Below are 16,635 nucleotides of genomic sequence, written 5' to 3' on the forward strand. Positions count from 1 at the left end.
AGCAGTGCTGGTCACTGCATACAGGCCACTCCCCCCACCAGAGTCAGAGAGGCAGGCGAGCAATAGCCAGAGCTGGAAGGCAAGGCACTGCTCCAATTTAGACCCAAGACTGGCATCCTTCACCAAACTGTGAGCAGGCTCCCTGTTGCTAACCACATCTTCCAGGGATCCTGGACAGTTGACATCTGCCAGGAAGGTCACAGCCTGAGAGCAGCTCCCCAGAGGAGACACACGACACACCTGAGATGGTGCTCTTGTGGTGCACCCAGGAAACTCAGCACCTGGGACCGGGGAGGTGAATAAGATGCACGGCCCACCTGGGACAGTGTGCTCACCAAGCACCTGGTCGCCTGAGCTGTTCAGACCTGGGAAGGGCACAAAACACATGCCCAACCGAGTCTGTGCCCTTGTGGAGTGCCTGAGAACCTGAACCTGAGCGGCTTAGACCTGGGAAGTGCACAAAACACAGGGCCTGCTTTGGACCTTATTTTTAAAGCAAATTTATATAAAATATATAAATATTTTATATAAAGGACAGAAATGGTATGGACCTAACAGAAGCAGGACACATATTAATCAAACTAATGAAGATCAAACACAAAGAACAAATGTTAAAAGCAGCAAGGGAAAAGCAACAAATAACACACAAGAGGATCCCCATAAGGATAATAGCTGATCTTTCAATAGAAACTCTTCAGGCCAGAAGGAAATAGCAGGACATATTTAAAGTGAAGAAAGAGGAAAATCTACAACCAAGATTACTATACCCAGCAAGGATCATGTTCAAATATGAAGGAGAAATCAAAAGCTTTACAGACAAGCAAAAGCTGAGAGAATTCAGCACCACCAAATCAGCTCTTCAACAAATGCTAAAGGATCTTCTCTAGATAGGAAACACAGAAAAGGTTGATAAACTCAAACCCAAAACAACAAGTAAATGGCAATGGGATCATACTTATCAATAATTACCTTAAAGGTAAATGGGTTGAATGCCCCAACCAAAAGACAAAGACTGGCTGAATGGCTACAAAAACAAGACCCCTATATATGCTGTCTACAAGACACCCACCTCAAACCAAGGGATGCATACAGACTGAAAATGAAGGGCTGGAAAGAGATATTTCATGCAAATGGAGACCAAAAGGAAGAAGGAGTAGCAATAATGATATCAGAGAAAATAGACTTTGAAATAAAGGCCATGAAAAGAGACAAAGAAGGACACTACATAATGATCAAAGGATCAATCCAAGAAGAAGATATAACAATTATAAATATATATGCACCCAACATAGGAGCACCTCAATACATAAGGCAAATGCTAACAAGTATGAAAGGGGAAATTAATAGTAACACAATAGTAGTGGGAGACTTTAATACCTCACTTACACCTATGGATAGATCAACTAAACAGAAAATTAGCAAGGAAACACAAACTTTAAATGATACAATGAACCAGTTGGACCTGATTGATATCTATAGGACATTTCACCCCAAAACAATGAATTTCACCTTTTTCCCAAGTGCACACTGAACATTCTCCAGGATAGATCACATCCTGGGCCATAAATCTAGCTTTAGGAAATTCAAAAAAATTAAAATCATTTCAAGCATCTTTTCTGATCATAATGCAGTAAGATTAGATGTCAACTAGAGGGGAAAAAAATTATTAAAAATGCAAACATATGGAGGCTAAATGACATGCTTCTGAATAACCAAAAAATCATGGAAGAAATCAAAAAGGAAATCAAAATATGCATAGAAACAAATGAAAATGAAAACATGACAACCCAAAACCTATGGGATTCAGTAAAAGCAGTGCTAAGAGGAAGGTTCATAGCATTACAAACTTACCTCAAAAAAGAAGAGAAAAAAACAGATAAATAACCTAACTTTATACCTAAAGCAACTAGAAAAAGAAGAAATGAAGAACTCCAGAGTTAGGAGAAGGAAAGAAATCATAAAAATTAGGACAGAAATAAATGAAAAAGAAGCAAAGGAGACTATAGCAAAAATCAACAAAACTTAAAGCTGGTTCTTTGAGAAAATAAATAAAGTAGACAAACCGTTAGGCAGACTCATCAATTAAAAAAGGGAGAAGAATCAAATCAACAAAATTAGAAATGAAAATGGAGAAATCACAACAGACAACACAGAAATACAAAGGGTCATAAAAGACTACTATCAGCAATTATATGCCAATAAAATGGACAACTTGGAAGAAATGCATGAATTCTTAGAAAAGTATAATCTTCCAAAACTGAGCCAGGAAGAAATAGAAAATCTTAACAGACCCATCACAAGCATAGAAATAGAAACTGTAATCAAAAATCTTCCAACAAAATCCAAGGACCACATGGCTTCACAGGTGAATTCTACCAAAAATTTAGAGAAGAGCTAACACCTATTCTACTCAAACTCTTCCAGAAAATTTCAGAGGGGGGTAAACTCCCAAACTCATTCTATGAGGCCACCATCCCTCATACCAAAACCAGACAAAGATGCCATGAAAAAAGAAAACTACAGGCCAATATCACTGATAAATATAGATGCAAAAGTCCTCAACAAAATTCTAGCAAACAGAATCCAACAACATATTAAAAAGATCATACATCATAACCAAGTGGGTTTTATCCCAGGAATGCAAGGATTCTTCAATATTCACAAATCAATCAATGTGATACACCTCATTAACAAATTAAAGGATAAAAACCAAATGATCATCTCAATAGATGCAGAGAAAGCCTTTGACAAAATTGAACACCCATTTATGATAAAACTCTCCAGAAAGCAGGCACAGAAGGAACATACCTCAACATAATAAAAGCCATAGATGAAAAACCCACAGCAAACATTATCCTCAATGGTGAAAAATTGAAAGCATTTCCAATAAAGTCAGGAACAAGACAAGGGTGTCCACTCTCACCACTACTATTCAACATAGTTTTGAAAGTTTTAGCCACAGCAATCAGAGAACAAAAAGAAATAAAAGGAATCCAGATTGGAAAAGAAGTAAAACTCTCACTGTTTGCAGATGACATGATCCTCTACATAGAAAACCTTAAAGATACCACCAGAAAATTACTAGAGCTAATCAATGAATATAGTAAAGTTGCAGGATATAAAATCAACACACAGAAATCCCTTGCATTCCTATACACTAACAATGAGAAAACAGAAAGAGAAATTAAAGAAACAATCCCATTCACCAATGTGATGAAAAGAATAAAATACTTAGGAATAAATCTACCTAAAGAAACAAAGACCTATAGATAGAAAACTATAAAACACTGATGAAAGAAATCAAAGGTGACACAAATAGATGGAGAAATATACCATGTTCATGGATCAGAAGAATCAATATAGTGAAAAATGAGTATACTGCCCAAAGCAATCTATAGATTCAATGCAACCCCTATCAAGCTACTAATGGCATTTTTCACAGAACTAGAACAAATAATTTCACAATTTGTATGGAAATACAAAAAAAAAAAATCTCGAATAGCCATGGCCATCTTGAGAAAGAAGAATGGAACTGGAAGAATCAACCTGCCTGACCTCAGACTATATTACAAAGCTACAGTTATCAAGACAGTATGGTACTGGCACTAAGACAGAATTATAGATCAGTGGAACAAAATAGAAAGCCCAGAGATAAATCCACGCACCTATGGACACCTTAACTTTGACAAAGGAGGCAAAAATACACAATGGAGAAAAGAGAATCTCTTTAACAAGTGGTGTTGGGAAATCTCGTCAACCACCTGAGAAAGAATGAAACTAGAACACTTTCTAACACCATACACAAAAGTAAACTCAAAATGGATTAAAGCTTAAAGTAAGACCAGAAACTACAAAACTCCTAGAGGAAAACATAGGCAAAACACTCTCTGACATAAATCACAGCAAGATCCTCTATGACCCACCTCCCTGAGTAATGGAAATAAAAGCAAAAATAAATGGGACCTAATTAAACTTAAAAGCTTTTGCACAATGAAGGAAACTGTAAGCAAGATGAAAAGACAGCCTTCAGAATGGGAGAAAATAATATCAAACAAAGCAACTGACAAAGAATTAATCTCAAAAATATACAAACAGTTCAGGCAGCTCAATACCAGAAAAATAAATGACCCAATCAAAAACGGGCCAAAGAAAAAAACAGACATTCACCCAAAGAAGACATACAGATGGCTAACAAACACATAAAAGATGCTCAACATCACTCATTATCAGAGAAATGCAAATCAAAACCACAGTGAGGTACCATCTCACACCAGTCAGAATGGCTGCTATCCAAGTCTACAAACAATAAATGCTGGAGAGGGTGCAGACAAAAGGGAACCCTCTTACACTGTTGGTGGGAATGCAAACTAGTACAGACACTATGGAGAACAGTGTGGAAGTCCTTAAAAAGTTGAAAATAGATCTGCCATACAACCCAGCAATGCCACTGCTGCACATGCACACTGAGGAAACCAGAATTGAAAGAGACACGTACACCCCAGTGTTCATCGCAGCACTGTTCACAATAGCTAGGACATGGAAGCAACCTAGATGTTCATTGGCAGACAAATGGATAAGGAAGTTGTGGTGGAAGGTGTCCAGTTGTGGTACATATACATAATGGAATATTCAGTTCAGTTCAGTCACTCAGTTGTGTCCGACTCTTTGCAACCCCATGAATCGCAGCACGCCAGGCCTCCCTGTCCATCACCAACTCCTGGAGTTCACTCAAACTCATGTCCATCAACTCGGTGATGCCACCCAGCCATCTCATCCTCTGTTGTCCCCTTCTCCTCCTGCCCCCAATCCCTTCCAGCATCAGGGTCTTTTCCAATGAGTCAACTCTTCACATGAGGTGGCCAAAGTATTGGAGTTTCAGCTTTAGCATCAGCCCTTCCAATAAACACCCAGGACTGATCTCCTTTAGGCTGGACTGGTTGGACTTCCTTGCAGTCCAAAGGAGCAGAATCAAGGGATCCTTACCTACTACATTCCCAGCAAGGACAATATGTGGGGAAAGGTGATTGCTGAAATCATGCCTTTTTAATGTTACATATTAAGAAAGCACTAATGATGGGAGAAGTATTTGGATAATCAGGCATGTACAATGGAATTCTGGCATTGTAGGAGAAGCAGAGAGTTTACTTTCAAATACCCCTAGATATTTGAAATTTGAAATGTTCCCTAAATCCTGTTAGTCCTGTTAGTCTAGGTCCATCAGGAGAATAAGGACAGAAAACTGCCTTCTTTTAGTTTCTCAATTATCTGTTTGTGCATTTTTTCATCTCCCTCTTCTGTACCTTTTGTCTTCCACCATTAACTTGGCAGTGGTTGAAAGAAGTGGAGAGGCTCATGTGGGCTGGAGGCTGGAAGGGAGGACTGCAGTGGTAACTGCACTTTTTGTTGTTGTTGTTGTTAAAAGTGTTGGGAATTTTGGAGGAAGCTAAAGATAAATTCAGTTTAGAAGACTATTCCATCAGTCAGATAACACTGGAACAAGTCCTCCCAACCTTTGCTAACCTACAGAATACACTTATTTTTAAAAGGTATCATAAGATTCAGTTCCAACCAGAGGTCATTATGTCTTCTTTAGACTACTCTCTACTGTATCTGGATACATGGAGGGGCATTCCTATGTGTGTATCTTAGTGTAAATATGTTTATGTAATAAAGAGCCCCCAAAAGAAAACACATGTCCCTTCTTTGTAGATTTACGTGGGCAGCCTGTGTATCCAGCATGTGCAAATCTAAAGAAATTTGGTGAAATTTTTGTTTTCTCTCCTGGAAATATGAAAGAGTAGCATTTATCAGTGCAGGGTCAAGAACCTATTCCTGAGTATTCTGATTGTTTGAACAGAAACATCCAGAAATGATGAAGCTAGGACAGCTTGAAGTGCTAGAGGTTTATGTTCTTACTAACAAAATATTTAAAAAGCTGAGGTATTGATAAAAGGAGGATAAAGACTAGAGCAAATCATCTTTCCCACAAGTACACACACAGAGATATGTACATAAACATACATAAACACACACACACACACACCCCCCAATTGTTTACCAAAAATAATCTCATTAAAATAAATACCCAAAGTTTAAGGGCTTCCCTGCAGCTCAGTAGTAGAAAATCCTCTCCTGCAGTGCAGGAGATGCAGGTTCAATCACTGGGTCAGGAAGATCCTCTGGAGAACAAAATGGCAGCCCACTTCAGTATCCTTGCCTGGGAAATTCCATGGACAGAGGAGCCAAGCAGGCTACAGTCCATTGGGTGGTAAAGTCGGACACGACTTAGTGACTAAACCACCACAACCACCAACGTTTAAGGGGCAAATTGGGTTATTATTTCTAAAACTTAAGCCCAGATTCTACATTCATAAGAAAATCTTTTTACCAAGCACATTTGAAATTCAAGGATAGAAACAGTCTTTATAAATAGTGTATTTTCTTTTCTATCCTTGCCTCACCTCTGACTAAGAAGGAATGAAGGAGAAATGAAGTGGAACAAGAAACAGGGAGCTCTTTTCATTCTTGCTTGGGCAGATGGAGTTCTTTCTTAAGCAGCATGAGAAATCTAAACACCTCCAGAATCATGGAGGTAAGCAGACAAGTAGGATGAGCCTTGTTGAATGGCAAAAATGTAAATAGTCCATGAAGCTGCTATTTTGGGATGGTTCCAGGTTTTTACATCCTCAATTGGATATTGTGAGTAATAAAGTGATATCCAGAAGCTATTTTCTATTCTATTGTTTTGTTTTTAGCTGTAATATAACTTCCTCTGGGTTCCATTACCATACCTGCCACAGATATTTGACAAATGATTTCAGTAATTGCAAATTTTGTCTCCCAGGTTGATCATCTTCAAAAAGGGGAGACAACTCATTTTATTAAGCTCGCTCTTGTATCCAATCTCCCATCTGGCTTCGCTAATGACCCTTTTTAACATTCCTTTAGTCTGTTGTCTTTTTCACTGTCCCTCTCTACCTCTCTCTTCATTTTCCAGAAAACACCTTAACAACGAGGATTATCTATACAGAAGTAAAGAGAATGCTGGGGGAAAATTCTCAAGGCCAAAACAAACTTGGAAGATGGATCCTCCCTAAGTCTGGGATTCAGATCTTCTTGCAGAAGGTTTAATTGTGGTTCATTTCATCGTGGGGAAATTCACTGTCCCTGGACCAGACCTGTCCCATACCTGCTGAGCAAGCAGGAATTATTCCTCTGTGCAGGCTGCCTTCCCTCGTAGCTCAGACAGTAAAGCGTCTGCCTACAATGCAGAAGACCTGGGTTCAATCCCTAGGTCGGGAAGATCCTCTGGAGAAGGAAATGGCAACCCACTCCAGTACTCTTGCCTGGAAAATCCCATGAACGGAGGAGCGTGGTAGGCTACAGTCCATGGGGTTGCAAAGAGTCGGACACGACTGAGCGACGTCACTCACTCACAGGCTGCCTATGCTAACCAACAATGGTTGGATCTGGCAAGCAGGAAACTCTTCTCTAGGGTTGTCGACAGGGTAGTGCTAAGAAGTGGTCACCTCCGTGAATCACTGGAAAGTGAAGTCGCGCAGTCGTGTCCGACTCTTTGCGACCCCGTGGACTGTAGCCTACCAGGCTCTTCTGTCCATGAGATTCTCCAGGCAAAAATACTGGAGTGGGTTGCCATTTCCTTCTCCAGGGAATCTTCCCGACACACGGACTGAACCCGGGTCTCCCGCATTGGAGGCAGATGCTTTAACCTCTGAGCCACCAGGGAAGCCACTGGAAATTCACACTTAATGGTGGGGCGGGAGGAGCGGGGCGGCGGGGAGCAGAGAGCCGAGGAGAGCAGGGGCGGCCAGTGTCACAAAAATGTGCTCCACATCTACTGCTGGCAGCAGCAAGGTAAGAGCAAGAAGAATCTAAAGCAGTCTTAACGAATAGAAGCTCCTTGTCCTGCAGTGTTCCCCCAGCGCCCTCTCCTGACAAAGATTAATCTGTCAGTCAGTTCAAGAACAAAAGTCTATTTGGCCCCTTGAGAGGCAACAAATTGATACTTGGCTTTCCTGGTGGCTCCGATGGTAAAGACTCTGCTTACAATGCAGGAGACCTAGGTTCGATCCGTGGCACGGGAAGATGCCCTGGAGAAGGGAATGGCAACCGACTCCATTATTTTTGCCTGGAGAAATCCATGGACAGAGGAGCCTGGCGGGCTACAATCCATGGATTCGCAAAGAGTCGGACACGACTGAACGACTAACACTTTCACAAAGCAGTGGAGAGAGGATTTGCCCTCAGACAGTCAGAATTCAAAACCTGTGATTCACTAAGTTACACTGGAACTGGGCAATCGGGTGGGGTCTGCCAAGGGGAGCAAGCATCAACGAAACTGGGGAGCAGGAGAAAGGTTTGCTGGTGGGTGAACGGGAAACCTGGTGGGATAGGGCAGAGCGCCACCTGCTGACGGGTGGTAGGGTTGGGGTAGGGGTAGGCTGATCAGGCTGGAGAAAAGGGCTGCGTGCCTTACGCCCGCGAGACGATAGGGGTGGGGGGAAGCTTTTGTGTGGCCAGCCTCTGGGGGGTTGCAGGGCCCTGTACCTGCACCTCACCTCTGGAAGTTGTCTGTTTAACCTCCACAGACTCTCTCCTTAAACATCCTGAGATGACCTTGACATATAAAAGAGGGGGGCCCGCGAGTTGTGGAGGATTGTGGGGTCGTCCAGTAGCGTCCATTGGCGAGGAACCTGGAGAGCAAGCGACAGGGCGCCAAGGTAGGGCCTTGAGGACAGCGTGGTTGATGGGGTGAAGTAGGCTGAAAAGGGAGGAAGGAGAGGGTTGACTGGTGCTGAGGACACAGGAAGAGCAGGGGTGGGCGCTGGGCTGGTTGAGGCTAGCTTGAGACCGGGATGGGTGTGCGCTTGCGCGGGGAAGGGGCGGAGGCGGTGCCGCTTTGCTGAAAGCGGCGCATGCACGCGCGGCAGGTGCCTCAAACCTGCGGGGGCGGGGGAAGAGGGCCGGTTGCTTGAGAGGAGGGCGTTGGGCGGAGCAACTTCTGAGGTAAAGGTGGAGGTGGTGGCGGTTGAGAGGTTTGAACGGTGAGTGTCAGAACCTCCCAGACCTTGGTCTTTCTTCCCAAGTTCCCCTGCTCAGGGGAATGCTCCCAAGACTCCCCGAGGGGCCGACCCCATTGCCAGCGCTCAGAACTTCCACCCTGAAAGTGCATTCTCCCCCTTACCCCCATGTCCCCCCTCAAAAAAAAAAGGAAAAACAAAAGCCGTCCACAACTCTCTCTGCTCCCCTCCAAAACAAAACTAAACCAGAAAAACAACTCCTAAATAGCCCATGTGTATTACTTTTTATATATTATATAAGAATTATATATATAATTAAGAATTATACAATATGTATTGTATTATATTAAATATGGAGAAGGCAATGGCAAACCCACTCCAGTACTCTTGCCTGGGAAATCCCATGGACAGAGGAGCCTGGTGGGCTGCAGTCCATGGGGTCGCGAAGAGTCGGACACGACTGAGCAACCTCACTTTCACTTTTCACTTTCATGCACTGGAGAAGGAAATGGCAACCCACTCCAGTATGCTTGCCTGGAGAATCCCAGGGAGGGGAGCCTAGTGGACCGCCATCTATGGGCTCACACAGAGTCGGATACGACTGACGTGACTTAGCAGTATATTAAATATATGTATATATTATATATATATATATATATATATATATATTATATGCTGGTCCAGTGTCATATTGCCTCCTCGTTCTGTGTTGACCCTTCTACCGTGATGTATTGCTGTTACTATTAGTTCAACTTTGTATGATTTCACATATATTTTTCTCTGCCTCTGATTCTAATACATTCAGTACTATGTAAGTTGATCATATATAGCCTTTATTATGTTGAGTTACATTCCTACTGTACCCAATTTGTTGAGTTTTTATCGTGAGAGAAAAATTTTGCAATGCCTTTTCTGCATCCATTGAGAATTTTGTCTTTCAGCCTATTAATAGTGTGTCACTTTTATTGATATCCACATATTAAACCATTCTTGCATCCAGGGATAAATCTCAGTTGATCTTAGTCTGTAATCCTTTTAATATGCTATTGAGTTTGTTTTGCTAGTATTTAGTTGAAACTATTTGCATCTATAATTATCAGAGATGTTAACCTCTGGTTTCTTTTCTTGTAGTGTATCTATCAGTCTTTGATGTCCTTGTAAAAGGAGTTTAAGCATGTTCCCTCCTCTTCATTTTTTGGGAAGACTTTGAAAATGATTGGTGTTAATTCTTCTTTAAATGTGTGGTGGCTGAAGGAGCTTGGTAGAATTCACCAGTGAAACCACATGATCTTGAAAATTTTTGTTGTTTGGGAAATTTTTTTTTAATACTAATCTAATCTCCTTGTTCATGGGAAATAGATGGGGAAACAGTGGAAACAGTGTCAGACTTTATTTTGGGAGGCTCCAAAATCACTGCAGATGGTGACTGCAGCCATGAAATTAAAAGACGCTTACTCCTTGGAAGGAAAGTTATGACCAACCTAGATAGCATATTGAAAAGTAGAGACATTACTTTGCCAACAAAGGTCCATCTAGGTTTTCCCTGTGGTCATGTATGGATGTGAGAGTTGGACTGTGAAGAAGGCTGAGCGCCGAAGAATTGATGCTTTTGAACTGTGGTGTTGGAGAAGACTCTTGAGAGTCCCTTGGACTGCAAGGAGATCCAACCAGTCCATTCCAAAGGAGATCAGCCCTGGGATTTCTTTGGAAGGAATGATGCTAAAGCTGAAACTCCAGTACTTTGGCCACCTCATGCGAAGACTTGACTCATTGGAAAAGACTCTGATGCTGGGAGGGATTGGGGGCAGGAGGAGAAGGGGACAACAGAGGATGAGATGGCTGAATGGCATCACTGACTCGATGGACGTGAGTCTGAGTGAACTCCGGGAGTTGGTGATGGACAGGGAGGCCTGGCGTGCTGCGATTCATGGGGTCACAAAGAGTAGGACACAACTGAGCGACTGAACTGAACTGAATCTCCTTATTCATTATTGATTTATACAAATTTTCTATTTCTTTGTAGTTCCATTTTAGTAGGTTGCATGTTTCTAGAAACTTACCAATTTCTTCTAGGTTCATGGTATTCCCTTATCCTTTGTGTTACTGTGGTGTCAATTGTAAAGTCACCTATTTCGTTTTTTATTTAGTTTTCAGTCTTCTTTCCTTTTATTAGTGTAATAAAGCTTTGTCAGTTTATCTTTTTTTTTCAAAGTTCTTATTTTTGTTAACCTTTTCTGTGGTATTCATGGACCCTATTTCATTTATTTCTGCTTTTGACCTTTGTTATTTCCTTCCTTTTTCTAACTTTGGGCTTAGTTTGCTCTTTTTCTAATTTCTTGAGGTTTAAAGTTAGGTTGTCTGTTTGAGATCTTTTCTTTCAGTTTTTACATTGATATTATAACCTTCCCTGTTAGAACTGCTTTGGCTGCATCCCATAAGTTTTGATATGTTGTGTTTCCTTTTTTGTTTGTTTCAAAATATATTTTGAATTCCCTCTCTTCTTTGATTCATTGAATGTTCAGAAGTGTATTGTTTAATTATCACACATTTGTAAATTTTTCAGTTTACTTTCTCAGGGTATATGCCCAGTAGTGGGATTGCTGGGTCATATGGTAGCTTTTTGTTTTTTAAGGAATTTCCATACTGTTCTTCATAGTGGCTGTATCAATTAAATTCCCACCAACAGTGCGAGAGGGTTGCCTTGTCTCCATATCTTCTCCAGCATTTATTGTTTGTAGATTTTTTTTGATGATGGTCATTCTGACTGGTGTGAAGTGATGCCTTACTGTATTTTGATTTGCATTTCTCTGCTTCCCTGGTGGCTCAGATGGTAAAGAATCCGCCTGCAATGTGGGAGACCTGGGTTCAATTCCCAGGTTAGGAAGATCCCCTGGAGGAGGGCATGGCAACCCACTCCAGTATTCTTGCCTGGATAATCTGCCTGGACAGAGTAACCTGGCAGGCTACAGTTCATGGGGTCGCAAAGAGTTGGACATGACTGAGCGACTGCACACACATGCACAATAATAAGTGAAACTGAGCATCTTTTCATGTGTTTATTGGCCATCTGTATGTCTTCACTGGAGAAATATCTATTTAGGATTTAGGTCTTCTGCCATTTTTTGATCGGGCTGTTTGTTTTTCTGATATTGAGCTCTGTGGTGAAATTAATAGATACTTACTCCTTGAAAGGAAAGTTATGACCAACCTAGACAGCATATTAAAAAGCAGACACATTACTTTGCCAACAAAGGTCCATCTAGTCAGGGCTATGGTTTTTCCAGTAGTCATGTATGAACGTGAGAGTTGGACTATAAAGAAAGCTGAGCGCTGAAGAATTGATGCTTTTGAACTGTGGTGTTGGAGAAGACTCTTGAGAGTCCCTTGGACTGCAAGCAGATCCAACCAGTCCATCCTAATGGAGATCAGTCCTAGGTGTTCACTGGAAGGACTGATGTTGAAGCTGAAATTCCAATACTTTGGCCATCTGATGCGAAGAGACCCTAATACTGGGAAAGATTGAGGGCAGGAAGAGAAGGGGACAACAGAGGATGAGATGGTTGGATGGCATCACTGACTCAATGGACATGAATTTGGATAAACTCCGGGAGTTGGTGATGGACAGGGAAGCCTGGCATGCTGTGGTTCATGGGGTCACAGAGTCGGACACGACTGAGCAACTGAACTGAACTGAACTGAAGCTGCCTATATATTTTGGAGATTAGTCCTTTGTCAGTTATTTTGTTGTAATTATTTTCCCCCATTCTAAGGGTTATCTTTTAATCTTGTTTATTCTTTCCTTTTCTATGCAAAAGCTTTTAAGTTTAATTAGATCCCATTTTTTTATTTTTGTTTTTATTTCCATTACTCTAGAAGGTGGGTCATAGAGGATCTTGCTGGATTTATGTCAAGAGTGTACTGACTTGTTTTCCTCTAAGAGCTTCATAGTTTCTGGTCTTAGGAGAAGGAGAGAAGAGTCCTCAGTCATGTCCGACTCTTTGGGACCCCATGGACAGTAGCCCACCAGGCTCCATCATCCATGGGATTTTCCAGGCAAGAATACTGGAGTGGGCTGCCATTTCCTTCTCCAGGGAATCTTCCCAACCCAGGGATCGAACCTGGGTCTCCTGCATTGCAAACAGATGCTTTTACCGTCTGAGCCACCAGGGAAGCCCTCTGGTCTTACATTTAAGTCTTTATTCCATTTTGAGTTTATTTTTGCATTTGGTGCTAGAAAGTGTTCGAGTTTCATTCTTTGTTCTTTTGCTTTGAATGAAAAGTGTTCTTTTCATTCAGAAGTGTCCAGTTTTCCCAGCATGACTTATTGAAGAGGCTGTCTTTTCTCCATTGTGTATTCTTGCCTCCTTTGTCAAAGATAAGGTATCCATAGGTGTGTGGGCTTGTCTCTGGCTTCCTATCTTGTTCCATTGGTCTATATTTCTGTTTTTTGTGCCAGAACCATACTGTCTTGATGACTTTAACTTTGGAGTATAGTCTGAAATCAGAAAGGTTGATTCTTCCAGCTTCATTTTTCTTTCTCAAGGTTGCTTTGGGTAGTCAGTGTTTTTTGTGTGAACATACAAATTGTGTATTTTTGTTCTGGTTCTGTGAAAAATACCATTGTTAGTTTGAAAGGGATTGCACTGAATGTGTAGATTGTTTTGGGTAGTATGGTCATTTTCACAATATTCTTTCAATCCAAGAACATGGTATATCTCTCAATCTGTTTGTGTTGTCTTTGATTTATTTCTAGTGTCTTATAGTTTTCTGCATACAGATCTTTTGTCTCTTTAGGTAGATTCATTTCTAGATATTTTATTTATTTATTTATTTATTTGCAGTGGTGAATGGGATTGTTTTCTTAATTTCACTTTCTGATTTTTTTTGTTGTTAATGTATAGAAATACAAGTGATTTCTGTGTATTAATTTTATATCCTGAAGCTTTACAATATTTATTCATTGATTAGTCATAGTAATTTTCTGGTGGCATCTTTAGGGTTTTCTATGTATAGTATGTCATCTGTAAACAGTGAAAGTTTTACTTATTTTCTAGTTTGGATTCTTTAAATTTCTTTTTCTTCTCTTACTGCTATGGCTAGGACATCCAAAAATATATTAAATAATTGTGGCAAGAGTGGGCACCCCTATCTCATTCCTAATATTAGGGGAAACGCCTTCAGTTTTTCACCACTGAGAATAATGTTTGCTGTGGGTTTGTCATATATGGCTTTTATTATGTTGGGGTATGTTCCTTCTATGCCTGCTTTCTGGAGAGTTTTTATAAATAGGTGTTGAATTTTTTCAAAAGCTTTCTCTGCATCTATTGAGATGATCATATGGTTTTTATCTTTCAATTTGTTAATATAGTATATCACATTGACTAATTTGCATATATTCAACAATCCTTGCATCCTTGGGTTAAAGCCTACTTGATAATGATGTATGGTCCTATTAACGTGTTGGATTCTGTTTGCTAGAATTTTGTCAAGGATTTTTTCATCTATATTCATTAATGATATTGGCCTGTAATTTTCTATTTTGATAGTACGTTGTCTGGTTTTGGTATCAGGATGATGGTGGCCACCTAGAATGAGTTTGGGAGTTTTCCTTCCTCTGAAATTTTCTGAAAGTTTGACCAGGATAGGTGTTACCTCTTCAGTACACTTTTTTTTTTTAATTTATTTTTATTTTTAAACTTTACAAAATTGTATTAGTTTTGCCAAATATCAAAATGAATCTGACACAGGTAGAATTTGCATGTGAAGCCATCTGGCCATGGGCTTTTGTTTGTTGGAAGATTATTATTTTTTTAATCACAGTTTCAAATTTCCTGCTTGTGATTGGTGTTAATGGCTTTTATTTCTTACTGGTTCTATTTTGGAAGGCTGTACTTGTCTTAGAATTTGTCCATTTCTTGGAGGTTGTCCATTTTATTGGCATATAGTTGCTCATAGTAGTCTTTTATGATCCTCTGTATTTCTGCATTTTCTGTGGTAAATTTTCCTTTCTCATTTTTAATTTTATTGATTTGCTTCATCTCCCTTGTTTTCTGGATGTTCTGGCTAATGGTTTGTCAATTTTGTTTATCTTATCAAAGAACCAGCTTTAGTTTTATGGTTTTTGCTCTTGTCTCTTTCATGTCTTTTTCACTTATTAACTGCTTTGATCTTTAGGATTTCCTCCTACTAACTTTGTGGGGGTTTTGTTCTCTTTTAGTTGCTTTAGGTGTAGGGTTAGGTTGTTTATTTGATGTCTCTTTGTTTCTGAGATAGGCAGGTATTACCATAAACTACCCTCTTAGTACTACTTCTGTTGCATTTCAGAGGTTTTGTATTGTGTTTTCATTGTCATTTGCTTTTAGGTATTTCTTGTTTTCTTCTTTAGTTTCTTTAGTGACCTTTGGGTTAATGAGAAGCATACTGTTTGGCCTCCATGTGTTTGTGTTTTGTACAGTTTTTTCCCCTGTAGTAGACATCTAATCTTACAATGCTGTGGTTAGAAAAGATGCTTGAAATAATCTCATTTGCTTGATTTGTGACCCAAGATGTGATCTGTCCTGGAGAATGTTCCATGTGCACTTATGGAGAAAGTGAAATCTATTGTTTTTGGATGAAATGCCCTGTAGATATGGAGAAGGCAATGGCAACCCACTCCAGTACTCTTGCCTGGAAAATCCCATGGATGGAGGAGCCTGGTAGGCTACAGTCCATGGGGTTGTGAAGAGTAGGACACAACTGAGCGAATTCACTTTCACTTTTCACTTTCATGCATTGGAGAAGGAAATGGCAACCGCTCCAGTGTTCTTGCATGGAGAATCCCAGGGACGGGGGAGCCTGGTGGGCTGCCATCTATGGGGTCGCACAGAGTCAGACACGACTGAAGCAACTTAGCAGCAGCTGCAGCCCTGTAGATATCAGTTAGGTCAAACTGGTCCAATGTATGATTTAAAGATTGTGTTTCCTTATTAATTTTCTATCTGAATGATTTGTCCTTTAGTTAAGGGGTATTAAAGTCTCCTACCCCTTAACCAATGGACAAATCATTCAAAGAGAAAATTAATAAGGAAACACGTTGGACTGTGAAGAAGGCTGAGCGCCAAAGAATTGATGCTTTTGAACTGTGGTGTTGGAGAAGACTCTTGAGAGTCCCTTGGACTGCAAGGAGATCCAACCAGTCCATTCTGAAGGAGATCAGCCCTGGGATTTCTTTAGAGGGAATGATGCTAAAGCTGAAACTCCAGTACTTTGGCCACCTCATGCAAGAGTTGACTCATTGGAAAAGACTCTGATGCTGGGAGGGATTGGGAGCAGGAGGAGAAGAGGACGACAGAGGATGAGATGGCTGGATGGCATCACTGACTCGATGGACATGAGTCTGAGTGAACTCCGGGAGTTGATAATGGACAGGGAGGCCTGGCGTGCTGCAATTCACGGGGTCGCAAAGAGTCGGACATGACTGAGCGACTGAACTGAACTGAACTGAAAATCACTGCAGATGGTGATTGAAGCCATGAAATTAAAAGACGCTTACTCCTTGGAAGGAAAGTTATGACCAACCTAGATAATATATTCAAAAGCAGAGAGATTACTTTGC

The 16,635-nt window shown here is 40.7% G+C and overlaps 1 protein-coding gene across 1 annotated transcript in view; it reads left to right on the plus strand.

Moving 5' to 3' along the window:
- Positions 1-7,769: 7,769 nt before the first annotated feature.
- The window catches only part of LOC129637638 (phospholipid-transporting ATPase ABCA3-like), a 50,242-nt gene continuing 41,376 nt past the window's right edge, over positions 7,770-16,635 (plus strand). The window contains exons 1-2 of the mRNA XM_055561865.1: positions 7,770-7,875; positions 8,610-8,741. Coding sequence (XP_055417840.1) covers positions 7,770-7,875; positions 8,610-8,741 — 238 coding nt within the window. The remainder of the gene's footprint in view (positions 7,876-8,609; positions 8,742-16,635) is intronic.

The sequence above is a fragment of the Bubalus kerabau genome, chromosome 23 (genome assembly GCF_029407905.1).
Source record: "Bubalus kerabau isolate K-KA32 ecotype Philippines breed swamp buffalo chromosome 23, PCC_UOA_SB_1v2, whole genome shotgun sequence".
In the NCBI taxonomy this organism is placed as follows: domain Eukaryota; kingdom Metazoa; phylum Chordata; class Mammalia; order Artiodactyla; family Bovidae; genus Bubalus; species Bubalus kerabau.